Source organism: Lissotriton helveticus, chromosome 6, assembly GCF_964261635.1.
Source record: "Lissotriton helveticus chromosome 6, aLisHel1.1, whole genome shotgun sequence".
In the NCBI taxonomy this organism is placed as follows: domain Eukaryota; kingdom Metazoa; phylum Chordata; class Amphibia; order Caudata; family Salamandridae; genus Lissotriton; species Lissotriton helveticus.
The window spans coordinates 1,700,272,212-1,700,286,327 of NC_136067.1; the positions used below are offsets into that span (position 1 = coordinate 1,700,272,212).

The 14,116-nt window shown below is 48.8% G+C and overlaps 1 protein-coding gene across 13 annotated transcripts in view; it reads left to right on the forward strand.

Annotated features, from left to right (window-relative positions):
* Window positions 1-14,116, forward strand: part of LOC144763708 (uncharacterized) — a 2,434,724-nt gene that overhangs the window by 471,465 nt on the left and 1,949,143 nt on the right. For all 13 annotated transcript variants that reach the window (XM_078649561.1, XM_078649562.1, XM_078649564.1 and 10 more), the window contains one exon: window positions 2,806-2,865. In XM_078649561.1, the coding sequence (XP_078505687.1) occupies window positions 2,806-2,865 (60 nt within the window). The remainder of the gene's footprint in view (window positions 1-2,805; window positions 2,866-14,116) is intronic.

Below are 14,116 nucleotides of genomic sequence, written 5' to 3' on the forward strand. Positions count from 1 at the left end.
TGCCTTTATTGAAAGGTGTTTAGGCGCCGAGGCCTCTCATGAGGAGACCCTGGCAGCCTTTGAGGCCATTACACGGACAATTCGAGAAAGCTTGTCCCGACAGGGGAGAGGCCCTACCGCTAGGCCGACGACCAATTCTTGGTTCGCCGCTACCTGTTCTAGGGCGCATTCCCACCTTATGGCAGCATTACAGAAAAAGAATAGGGACCCGACTGAGGTGGCCTCCTGCAGAAAAGCCTATCGCTTATCCCGGAAGAACTGCAAGAATAACATAAAATAGGAGGCTTGGAACAACCTGGCTATTGCTGCACAATCCAAGGATAGCGCCCAATTCTGGCGTGCAGTTAATGCACCATTTTTTAATGCATCAAACAACGCCAAGGTAGAGGTTGCTATTAGTGAAAAATCTTGGATTGACTTCTTTTCGGAAGTTTATAACCCGGAGGGGACTTAAAAGTTAGTTGACATGGAGGGCACCGATCAGGAGGCATCCCTGACCTTTCAACAAGTTAAATTGGGTATCTCAATTGGCGAAATGTCTGTCGCCATTGAGCAGAGTAGGGGAGGCAAAGCCGCAGGAATAGATGGAGTTCCTATGGATTTACTTAAATATTCAGTCGATCTATGGTCCCCCTTATTAAAGAGAGTCCTGGACGCAAGCTGTGAGCTGGGTTTTCCCAGGACCTGGTATGATTCTATCATCATTCCCATTTTTAAAAAGGGAGACAGAGAGAGTCCCTCCTGTTACCGCCCTATCTCCCTTCTTGACTCCTTCATGAAGATCACGGGAAGGGCTGTTCTGATTCGGTTATTATCTTGGGTAGAAGAAGCCGGAATTCTATCCCCAGTTCAGTACGGTTTTCGAGAAGGGATGGGCACCGTGGAACAGGTGTTGAATTTTACTCTCCTTCAAGGGAAATATGTCCAAGCCAAGGGGGGCAAGCTCTATGCAGCATTTGTTGATTTGAGCGCCGCATTTGACTGCGTTAAGCATGATCAATTGTGGAAGGTGCTGGAAGACCTTAAAATAGAAGAGCCCATCATATCTTTTTTAAGGCAACTTTATGCTGGGGCTAGGGCAAGGGTGAGATTCGGAACCAGTGGAGAATGCACCAAGCCCTTTTATGTGAAACGCGGAGTGAGACAAGGGTGCGTCCTCGCGCCTCTTCTTTTTAACCTATATACTAACGACCTAGAGGATGTCTTGGTGTCCAAAGTTATCGATTCACCTAGAATCAATTCCAAACAAGTGGTGTCCCTATTATATGCGGACGATGCCGTTATTATGGCCAGGACAGAGAGAGGTCTGCAGTCCGCCTTAGATGCATATATTAATTTTATGGATTCTAGGGGCCTGACTTTAAATGTGAAAAAAACCTTTGCAATGACGTGCGCCAGGGGCAAGTTTAAAACCTGCAAACTGTTTGCACGCAAGGAAAAAGTGCAGACTACTAAATCCTTCTCATATCTAGGAGTAGTCCTTGAGGGCGGGGGACACTGGGGTCCAGCCATCAGGAATAGGACCCTGTCGTTTAAAAAAGCGACTGCAGCACTCATGGCCTTCTCGCGAAAGATGGGCAAAAGACCCCCTGACATCCTACTCAAAATTTATATGGCCAAATGTGTTAGCACAGCCATTTATGGGGCTGGCGTCTGGGGCATCCAAGACACTAGGGAACTACAAATAGTAGAAAATGCTTTTTTAAGGTTTATTTTAGCAGTACCTTTTAGTTTATCTGAGTTTAATTGTCACGCTGAGTTGGGGGTCCGTCATATTAGTGATTTGATTGCGATGCAACCTCTATTACTCTGGCACAGGGTTTGGACCGCAGCTGACTTGGAACTTAACAGAGAGATCATTCGTGATGTTATGGTTCTTGACAAATCTTACAAAATAGCGTGGTTATCCTATATCCAAAAGTTTTGCCAAGACATGGGGAAACCCGAGTTCTTTACTGCCCCTGAGGGGCTTTGCAGGATCTCAAGGAAAGACCTAAAGAAAGACTGTTGGTACCATCTGGAATCCCTGCGGCTGGGGGTAGAGTTGAATAAAGGATTGGTTGTGCGGCACCAAATGTTGCTTATATCGGGCATCATGCAACCCTATCTGAACTGGTGCCTTAAGGGTTTCGATAGGTTTTTACTCACTAGGTTCAGATTTGACATCTTTTTTCGCCTAGTCTCATTCCCACACATTAACGACTGGTCAAAAATGCTCATTAAATGTCCATGTGACGGGAAGGCTGAACAATCAACCCTCCACGTGATTTGCTTCTGTGGCTTTTACCATAACGAGAGAGCACAATGGATTAAACCACTTCTGAAAAAGCACGGTCCTTGGCACCAGTGCCGCCCAGCCTTATTGTACCTCCAGCTGTCACATGATGAACTATGTGTGGCTACCATGGTTGGTTTTTTAAAGAGTATTTTTAGAAAAAGGAAAAGTTTAAAGTGCCCATAAATTCATTGTATTCACAGATATTCTGATTTTACTGAAATGTAAAGTTATACTTTGTGTACATTATGTATCGATTTCTGATGAATGTTGCTTTTATGATTTTTAAATTTACAAAAATCGAATAAAGCTTTTCTACTACTACTACTATTTAACAATGTCTTCTGTTTCATTGAGAGTGGAATAAGGCGCACAATCAATTAATGTTGGCCGAAATATACTTTTCAACTTAAGGTGCTAGGGAGGCCCTCTAATAATCGTGCATATCATTTTTGGAACCAAACTGAAACATAACTAAAAATAAAAGTACAAAACCAAATATGTAATCATATTTTATTTATACATTGTAGAAACTGAAGATTGCAGAGAACGAATTCAAGATCTGATAGCAGCTTCTGTTCAGGAAGGAGGTAATGGTTTGTTATGAGTAGGTTACCATACACTGGCCCAACTCTGGGCTTGGAAAAAAATCAAAATGATAGTTATTATTCTTATTCTGACATTTTATCTGAAAATATTTTTATTTTAGTGCTTGTATTTATGTTTCTGTTTCATATCAGTTTTAATTTCATAGTTTTGTTGAGTCTTGATTGCATTGAAAGTAGGAAAGACTTGGGGCCAGATGTAGGTAGCCTAATACTTATTACCGATTCGGTAAATACCGAATCAGTAAATACCGATTCGGTAAATACCGAATGGCTGATACCGATTTTTACCGAATCGGTAAAAATTACCGAATTTTTACCTACATAGCATTTACCGATTCTAAAATAACGAATCGGTAAAATTTGGTATTTTAGAATCGGTAAATTTCAATTACCTACATCTAGCCCATAGACCTTTATTAATAGTGCCTCGGTATATTAGGACACTCAGGCAAACCTCTGCTTGCGCAGCTGGCGTAATTGTGAATTTGTAACATTTGAACCAAGGGCGTAATGAAGGGCCCTGCAGCACCTGTGACGCAGGAGGCCCCCCAACCCGTCATCACATTCGGCGGGGAGTGTCAGTCATTTCGAGTTACGCCACTAATTTTAACACTCTAGAGGCCAGATGTAAACTGGCAATCGGGATGTAGGTATATTTATCGAATCAATTACCAAATCGGTAAGATTCGGTATTTACCGATTCGGTAATTGCCATTGATTCCTATGGGTCTTGAGGCCCATAGGAATCAATGTCAATTACCCAATCGGTAAATACCGATTCGGTAAAATTACCGAATTTACAAGGGGGACAGGGTGTCACTTTGACACCCTGTTGCACCCCTGATTCTGGCTTGTGTGCAATGTGACACACATACATGCCCTTGGGGCATGTATGTGTGCCACATGGCACAGGTGTACATGCACAGATGTGCATGTACACAGGAATTCGTTATTTACCATGAGATAGTATTTCATGGTAAATAACGAATTCTTAAGGGCCTGTGGCACTATTTTAAGTGCCACCTACATCTGGAATTACCGATTCGGTAAATATACCGAGTCGGTATTTTACCGAATCTGTAAATTTACCGAATCGGTACATTTACAGATTCGGTAAAATTCGGGCCACCTACATCTCAAAAAACAATTACCGGTCGGTAACGGCCGAAATCGGCCGTTACCGACCGGTAATTGGCGACCTACATCTGGCCCTAGGTATTTACAATCAAAATATTCCTATTGTGGATATCAGTAGATCAAATATTTAAATATTTAGAAGGGAAATGAAAGCCTGTAAAATACAATGGCAGGAGAATCGTAGCTCCAGATGTCAGGGGAGCACTGTACATTGCAACAGTATATGTAGCCAGCATGTGAGGATGAGGAGACTTGCAGATATATTTGAAATGATGAATCGGGACAATAAATGCATACAAACAGAAGAAATCTGAAACACAACGCCACAGAAGGGGACGGATGAAAATGGCAATGTTTTAAAAAGTGGGAAGATTGTGAGAAGCTTGATTTTGAGAACTTTCTTGAATTTGCTATACAAATATAGGAGCAATCTGAGGTGGTAGGTCATTCCCAAGTTGCGGTCCATATATAGAGGAAACTTGTTGTTGAGCGGATTTTTCTAGTGGTGTGTTCCCCACCTGAAAATTGATTTAGATAGAGGCAAGTTAGACTTGTTTACTAGAGTAGAGTACCCTGTGGATCACACAACAAACTCAGAAATGGATCCTGTTGTGAGAATGGAGCTAATTGAGTTTTTTAAGGTATGGGAGATGTGCCTAAACTTTAGTTGGATGGTGAATAATGAAGTCTCTACTTGAAGAAAGACTTAAATTGGCATCAGTGAGGGGTTTGTGAGAGTAGTGTGTCGTTTCTGTCGATGTGTAATAAGAAGAGAACTGTTAATAAGAGGTAGATGGAATGGAGTTAGTACTTGATTTTGTTCAATAATGAATGCTGAATGCATTTTGTTTGTGCTTTGTTTCTTGATATTGTCCTTAGGAATTGCGAGCTATCAAAGAGAATGCCTAGGGATTTTGTGGAGAATGTCAACGGTAAGTCTGGGCGGTGAACTCCGCTCCGGTTGCAGAGTTTTCCGCACTACTTGTTACGCGGAGCGCACAGAGTTCTGAAAAATTCTGCTTTGCGTTGCGGAGCTGAGTTTTTTTCCTCGCTCGCGTTCGTAAACGTCAAGTTGGCGAGCGAGGAAAATCCACATCCTGGCGCCATTTTTCCTCATTCGCGATCGTCATCATCAAGTTGGCGAGCGTGGATAATCAACCTCCTGGCGAAATTTCTCAACGCGGGCAGGCAGATTTCTCATTGCGAGTGGTCGCGTATGCTCGCAACCGCTCGCGTTGAGAAACCGCCCGCTTGCGTTGAGAAAGCAGGAAAGAAGCAGCGCCCGCTTGCGCTGTGCATGATTCGGTTTGCTATGATTGCACAGTGCGGACAAGCACCTGGCACTGTCAATCACAGCGAACTGCATTAATCTAAAGAAACTCCGCCGCCCGCGGAGCTCCGCATAGGGCGGCAGAGCTTTTTGTGCACTTCACGGAATTCCGCGTAGCCGAACTCTGCGACCAGGGTTAGCCAACGGTTCTTCCATTTACGAGGCCGGCTATGCTGCAAGCACCCAGGATTTATTTGCATCCAGGCAGTATCTTATTTTATGGATGTCATTAGTCAATGATGCTTTCAGGTATAGCTGATTGTTGTTAGTCTTATCAGGATTTTTGTTGGCAGCAATGCTTTCTGGCTACTTAGCACTCCTCTTGGCTTTTTGTAAAGTTAGAACTTCACAGGGGACAGTATTTTTTGTGATCTGGGGGATTCTATTCACACAAATTGTGCTGTTCTAGAGTGGTATGAGGAGATCCAATTAAGATCACTTTATTCACCAAGAAAACTGAATAAATAAGCTGTTTTAGCATCTGGGCAGTTAATTAAACTAATAGATACTAGGTAGAATATTCAATGTTCTTAGTGAGTGCTTCCTATTGCCAATGTAGATTTTATCACTGGAAAAAATATGCAGGTAATTAACACATACCATCAAACAACTGATAAAATGATTTATATTATACAATGGCCTGAATTGTTGTCTAGGTTTAGAAGATATTTGGTTCATTTGTCCTTTGTTCATAAATACCTCATTTCCCACAATTAAATAAATAGTCCACATTTTGTTGCAGCCATTATGTTTTGACATTCTCTCTCTCTGCTGCAGAATAACTTGTGTACAGAATGTTTAATCCCAGCTGAGTAGTTTACAAGAGGCTTCCTTGGGCTACATTTTGAAGCATTGAAGTATACGTCTGTGTCCTAATTTAGTAATGATTATGTGTCAAAGTCGTCAGCCCTGGTACAAAACTCCAATTAATGTTTCTGAGGCTACATGCTCGCTTTAAAATGGCATACCCTCCCCTTTCAGTGAAATTCCTGCTTGGCGTGCCTACTCTGACATGAGGTGATGACACTAAGCTAACTCTGAGAGGCGTATAAAATAATACCGAACCATAGGAGACATTGGCAAAGCATTGGTCAGCAGCGTGTATGCTTTGAAGTGTGTCTAAAACTAATTGAAAAAAGAGCTTTGATGCAGCCAGGACTAATGCACTTGAAAGAAAACATTAGCGTTGTATGTAAAAGAAGCACATTGCATAGCAGTCACGCTGCTGTGCAGCATGGCTTCAAATGATTGCCAAAGTCAGCAATCCCATGCAGTACAGGAGGACAAAAAGGCAGTGGCAGAGCCAATAGTCTCAAAGGGGAGGCCTATGGGCTTTGCCATTGACTGCCAGGTCACAGCGCAAAACCCCTGTGATTCATAGCAAATCAGTAAATCTCCCATGCATGAAAAAGAAAAAATATATAACATTTAGCAAAAAGTCCTATTACATAAAGAAAGCAATTGCTCCCATGTCCATGTTTCAGTAAAAATAAGACTTAAGACATAATCAGTAGAATAATCAGTAGAGCCCACGTGAAGCAATGATCCCTTCTTTAGTGTCACATATCATCAAGCCGGGGTGAGCACATTATACCAAACACCAATAATGTGCATAGGGGCCATCCAGGGACACATCAATACATCTGGGCATCAACCTTAGGCATAAAGTATAAAACATAGTCTACATCCAAATTATCATCGTTAGTGCACCAACACAAGCACATTGTACATGCCACTAACGTTACAGTTTAGCCTGTGGCGCCCCTGCACCTGGGGAGCCCCCACTCTGGGACTCTAACCCTCAGAATGGCGCAACCGTTGCAGCTGCCCACTCTTGCGCGGCGAAGTTTAGGAAAGTTAAGTCTGCAGTCAACAAGTACTGACCAAGTTAGAGCCCCTCTCTAGGACTCTGTAATCAAAATGCCCCCTGAAGCCCCACTCTGGAACTCCTAAGCAAAACCACACGTTGCAGCTGCCCACTACCAGGCGGGGCAGCTGGGAAATCAGTCCGACCACTATGGTCTTCCCAGAGGGACCTAAGGGGAGGCGGGCACCGACAATGTACCCCGATGCCCTCTCCGGGCAGCTATAAAAATAAGTAATGGCACTGTCGTTCCTGGGAACTCCACCTCTTAGGGACTCGACTACCAGAATGTGCTCACAACGTTGCACCTGCCTGATGTCGGACGGGACCACCTGTGAAATCAGAACCTGGGGCGGCACCAAGAATGTACCCCGATGCCCCCTCCGGGTAAAAATATGCCCAAAAAGAGTACTGGCACCACAGTGTAATTGGGAGCCACGCTCCGGGAATCCTGGTGACCAGATTGCCACTACGTCGCAGATGCCCGCCGCCGCGGTGCAGCAGTACAGGGAGACCAGCACTGGCACTTCGGGGACCACCCCGGCCCCCTCGGTACTCCCTAGCGCCCCCGCACACTCACCGGGAATCCTCTTCGTCCAGTCAGCTCGCTGGCACAAAAGCAGATTGGCTTGGTGTCCCGATGCATCCGGGAACACAGACGCCCGACCTGGGGAGCCCCACACTCACCGGGGCTCCCGGGGACTCCTTGTCCCGCTCCTCCTTTGCCACCGGACTTCCTCCGGTACTGCTCCCGACTCGCAGGGCTCTCAGCAGCACTCGAGAGCCCCGCCCGGCACCTCACTCCACCCGGGCCACCCCTCGTCGGGCTCGGGACTTCTGGTTTGCCGCTTGGGGAGGCAGGGTAGGTTCCCATCCTCCCTTCCGCCTGCGCTCTTGACTCTGGCCGGCAGTGGCCTCCGTTGCGTGGCCCCACCCACCTCCAGGCTTCCTCGTTGTGCCTGAAGCGCTTCTTCTCCCCGGGCTGCGGCGGTGATCTGGGTATGATTTTTGAAAGGCGGGGTGGGCACCCAATGCAAACTAGTGTCAAAGCAGGGTGGGCTTCAGGAACCCCAGAGGCGGCACAATTGTGGGTGGACACCCGCTGGCAGCGATCACGCGGGGTGGGCACCCGCTGTTTTTAAAGACATCAGCGCGGCTTGGAGAAGCCGCAAACGAGCTGCATAATGCGGGGTGGGCTCCCGCTTTTAGCAAGCAGGCAGGGGGGAACCTCACATGCCGGGATTTCCTTGTAGCGCTTTGGCAGCACCGCGCTGCAGGCTCTAGCTCCTTTCTTCCTGCAAACAGGTTGGAAAAGTCCTGGGTAAAATATAACGCTCCAGGGACAATAAGAAAGCACCTCTCTTCTCCTGGGGCACAGAGGTGCCAACAGCAGGCAATATAGAATTGTAGCCCTTACGAGCCGCTAAGTCAGGGTCCAAGGGTGCAGAGGCAAGGCTGGACAAGGTCAGCAGGCAGTGGGCGGCTCATCAGAACAGGACAGCAGTTCCTCCTGGCACAGCAGTCTTCACGCCAGCAAAGGTCTCTCACTGCCCTATGGAGGGCACCGGAGGGGTACAGGTGGGCTCAGGGGCCAGCATGCAGGCCCTTGCTGCGGTACCTCCTGGCAGAGTGTCCCCTCCAAGTGAAATTCTAAGTACAGCACACCCACAGGGAGTCTCAGCTCTTCTATATATACCCCCCTCACCCCACCTACTGAAAAAGGCCAGAAGCTTCTGGAAGACTCCCTGGGGAAACCGGTCCCAACTGGTTGGTGGGGGAGGTGTAGAGCACCCTGTCACTTTGAGAACTAGACCGGCGACCCCCTTCAGGCAGGCAAGCACAAGGCACACAGAAATGGCGACTGTTTTAAAAGGAACATTTAAGGAGGAGCTATGCGAGCAACGAAGATGGCCGCGTAGGCCAGTAGCTCCCTAGGCTTGCGCCTCGCCCCCAACTATCCTGCAAGCATCCTGAGGCGCAGAGGGGTGCACCGGCCAGCGGAAGGGGAGCGGTGCGGGTCCGTGCCGCTCTGGTCCCGCTGCGAGGTCCAGGGACGCGACGGTGCGTCCTCAAAGTTTGGGCCTCCGTGGGAACTGAAGCCTGGTGCTCGAGTGAGGTGCGAGGCTGACCCAGAGTGCAACAACACCCGTGGCGGCAGCCAGGAACTGCCGGTCGGGCCAGAATTTTGAAGCAGCCACACGAGACCCCGACGACATCGTGGGAGCACATCTCGGGCGGTGCGGAGGAGCTTTCCCGGCCCGCCCCCTCCCCCTCCCCCGGCCCGTGAACGACTTTGGGGCTGATTGCGGGTCTTGGCTGGCGCCCGGCCCGAGTAAAGGAGTGGGGACCATATTGAGGGCCCGAGTGAGACTCTGGCAGAGAGACGCAGTGTGGCACACGCCCGGCTTGCCGCGGCGACTGGCATTTCCCGGTGAGGCGGCGCGGCAAGGGGACCCAACTGCGTATGGGAGCGGATTGCCACAGGTGCTTGACCCGGCCCTTGAGCAACGGCGGCCTGCAGCGCCGAGAGAGTGTGGCGCCTGGAGGGAGGTCCCAGAGACAGGGGCTCGTGATTGGAGCTTTGCCCCGAAGCCCGGGGCCCCGGTTGAGATCGCCGAGGGCCCCATTTCTGAGGTGTGAGCGGGGTGCCCCCTGCGTGAACACTGCCCCAACTTATAGTGGACGGGCGGTCTGATCAGCTGTCGTGGGGAGGCTCCCTCGGAGGTGAGTCTGCTCAGGTGGACCTGAGAGGGGCGCAGAGGGCCTTGAAGATATATAGGGCCCAATACATACAGGCCGGTTCGATTGGGACCCAGACTTACCCTGTCGGATACAGTCGCGACTGCAGTGGTGGTTGGCCCAGATCAGTCCGTCCACAGAATTAAGATGGCGACTAAACCGGAGGTGGAGAAACCGCCGTCCAGGATAGTAAAAGGGTCTCGCTACGTCCAATCCAATAAGCTGGATCGATACACAGCCCAGGGGCTCACCTACCGGGTCGGGGAGGACACAGGACGGAGCCGGAGAATCCGCAGGCCTCTCTTCGGAGCCCACATTGCAGGATGTGATGGCCGCCATAGATGGGGTTAAGACTTCCCTCGGGCAGAAGATGGAGTCATTGGACCACAAGTTTGACGCTCTGGCCATTGAGGTAAATCTAATTTGAGCAGATCTTACCAAAACAAGCGAGAAAGTGAAGTCGCTGGACATCAAAACGGCGAGCCTGACGGATGCCGTGGCACAGCTGCAGCAGGAGGTTCGGAATTTAAAAGCCACCGGGAACCTGACAAGTCGCAAGCTGGATGGGTATGAAGGAAGAGTCCGGAGAAACAATGTGTGCATCATTGGCGTCCCCGAGAAAGCGGAAGGGGCTGCCCCGAACCTCTTTGTGGAAGATATTATCCTTAACCATCTGAAACTGAAAGGATTGGGGAACTTCTTCACAATAGAACGGGCGCACAGGATCCCGGGCGGGAGACTGAAGCCGGGGGCCCCGCCTCGCCCGATGATCGCGAGGGTGCTTAACTTTAGAGACAGAGACGCTATCATGCAGGCCTCCAGATCAGGGGGCCCCCTGAAGTACGAGAACTCCAGCCTCTCCTTCTTTCCTGACTTCACCCGGAGGCTTGCAATATGCCATGTTATTTCCGGCTAAGCTGCGAGTGGAATTGGAGGGCAAAGTCTGGTTCTTTCACAATCCGGAAATAGCAACTGACTGGTTGGACAGACTTTCCCCTTATGGGGAGCCCGGGAGGCAGAGTGGCGAGGATGGAGATGGTTTTCAGGACCAGTAGTGATGAGTACTGCTGTCGCTGGTGCTTGTGGGCTGATGGGGGTGGTCCTATTGTGAGACTTATCTTTGGAGGGCTCCTCGAGACAGTGGGTCATAATTGACGCAGGATATGTTTTTCTTGGGGCAGAGGCGGGGATGCGGGGCACTGACATCCTCCTCAAATCTACTTTTAGATAGTTGGTTAGTTAGACTATGGGGCAACAGGCACACTGCAAATTGGGGGTTGGCAATTGCGGCGCGCAGGGGTCCAGGGTGGAGGGAGGAGGGATGGGAAAGTTGTTGTATAATTGTTGTTTGCTTTTTCTTTTTTTCGCGTCAGGTGATAATAATGTAGCGATATGCCTTTTGTGTGGGACGGATGGCACGGGTTAGTCGAGGATCGGAGATGAAAGTGCTGAGCGGGAATGTGAATGGTTTGGGCGACAAGATCAAGAGAGGGATGGTTAGCCAGCTTATTAGGAGACATTCCCCAGATGTGGTATTGCTGCAGGAGACGCACCTAGTGGGTAATAGATGCCTGGCCCTCCATAAAGGGGGATTTAAGTTGGTGGCGCATGCTGGATTCACCACCGGTTTCAGGGGGGTTTGGATTTTGGTTAAGAATTCCTCTCCCCTGTCTGTGCAGGCTACGTGGCTGGATCAGAGGGGCAGATATGCGGGAGTGTCGGGGCTACTAGGGGGTGGGACAGTCACCTTTCTATCTATATATGTACCACCGGACCTTCAGTCTGATACCTTTTGAGATTTGAGCTCTGTTTTTCTTATGTTGCCCCTTGGCGGTTTAGTTTTTGGGGGTGACTTTAATGCCGTACTGGACGGAGAGGTTGACCGCAGCCCACCACGAGTGCTTAGGCAATCGCAGAGATGGCTCTCAGATTTCCTGGAGATGCTAGGGTTGGTTGATAGCTGGCGAGTACGTAACCATGCGCAGACACATTTCACTCACATATCAGCAGCACACAGTGGCTTGTCCAGGTTGGAGTACGTGTTGCTGCCGGTCGGCGATGGCTACCATGATCTAAGAAGTGAGGTATCTTGGCAGAGGTATTTCTGATCATTCTCCACTGTGGTTGCAGCTTACGCTCGGTCGACCGGCGGTTGGTAGGATAGCTCCTATTAGCGCCTGGCAGTTAAAGGACCCGGCCATTAAAAAAGAGGTATTCCGGATGTCCGACCGTTACTTCCTGGAAAATGTGGGAACAGTTGGCTCAGCGCAGTCCCTCTGGGAAGCGTACAAAATGGTAGCGAGAGGTGAGGTCCTATCTCTGGTAGCGGGGAAAAAGAAGAAATGTCAGGCAGAAGTAGATCAGAAGGAGGCAGAGGTCATACTTTTGGAAGAGAGAGTTGCTAGGTCACACGCAACGGCGGATCTCCACCTGCTAAGACTCCAACAGGAGGAATACAAAGGCCTTGCGAGAGATAGAGCGATTACTCAGAACAATGCTGTACAGAGCTGCATATATGAACATGGTGATAAAGCCGGTAAATTGATCGCGTGGCTCGAACGTGGGGAATGGGCATCTAGGCTGGTACCTGAATTAGAAGGATCGGAGTCCCACAGAATGACGCATTTTCGGAGTACTACAAGAAGGTTTATACCGCCAGTAGCGGGTTTCCCGAGGTTGAGAATAGCAAAATGATTGGAGACATTATTATGCCGGGATTGTCGGAGGAAGATAGGTGCTATCTGGACTCTCCTTTCTCCGATAATGAAGTTGCGCAGGCTATAAGGCAGATAAAATCCGGTAAGGCGACTGGCCCTAATGGGATACCGATTGAGTTGTACAAATTAAATGCCACAGACTCACCCCGCATGTCCGAGCCATGTTCTTGGAAAGTAGGGAGAAGGGTCAGCTTCCATATGACCAGCGGGTGGCTTATATAGTGGTCATACATAAAGTGGGTTAGCCCAAGACACAATGTTCCTCATATAGGCCTATTTCGCTCCTTAATGCAGAGCCCAAAATCCTTGCGAAACTACTCGCCACTCGGCTGGTCAAGGTAATCACGACTCTGGTCCATCCGGATCAATCCGGTTTCATGCCGCGTCGTAACACAGCGCTGAATTCGCGGAGGTTGCACAGTGTCCTTAGGGGCTCTTCGAGGATACATGAACCGACCGGTTCCCTAGAAGCCACTATGGTGTTTGATAGGGTGGAATGGAAATATCTGTTTGCTGTGTTGGCGAAGCTGGGCTATGGAAGTGAGTTTATTGGATGGGTGCGACTACTGTATGCAAACCCCCTGGCCAGGGTGGTCGTCAATAACTGTAAGTCAAATGATTTTCCATTGGAGAGGGGCACGAGGCAGGGATGCCCGCTGTCCCCACTGCTCTTTGCGCTCGCAATGGAGTCATTGGCGGCTTGGGTCAGATGGGATAGATCGATACGGGGCTTAAGATGGTCGCCTGACTGGGAAGATAAGATCTCCTTATATGCAGATGACGTTTTGCTTTATCTCACTAATCCCAGAGAATCCTTGAGTAATTTCTAGATGTGCTAGCCATTTTTGGTTGGTACTCAGGATTGGCAATAAACTGGTCAAAGTCGGTGCTCTTTGTCCTTGTGGGCGACCCGCCCGAGACCCAACAATCATGCCCAATTCAGATTGAGACAGTAGGATTTAAGTATTTAGGTAAATATATAACGCTTGATTCACAGTTACGGTACACCAATAACTTGACTTCCCCAATTGTATGCCCTGCAGAATTCGATGGACCCGGTGCCGGCCTCCTATTTCAGGGAGGTTGAGACTCTTCAGAGGCAGCTGTTGTGGGACGGTAAACCCCAAAAAGCGTTTATTAAATTATCTCTCCTGTGGTATGATGGCGGAATCGGACTCCCAGATTTAAGGAAGTACTATTGGGCTTCACAACTGGATACTGTAAACCATATCCTTTACGGACCCCCGGGTGATCCGGGCTATGCCATGGACCATGGGCTGGCCCCAGGTGGAATGATATATAGAGCTCTATATGCCAAACCGGGGATGTTTGCACTATCTGGCCCAACTGCGCTTGCAGTACAGGTGTGGCACGCGGCTTATAGATACCTAGATTGGGAAGGCAAACTGACGTTGGCCACTCACCTATTGAATTCAGAGAAGCTGG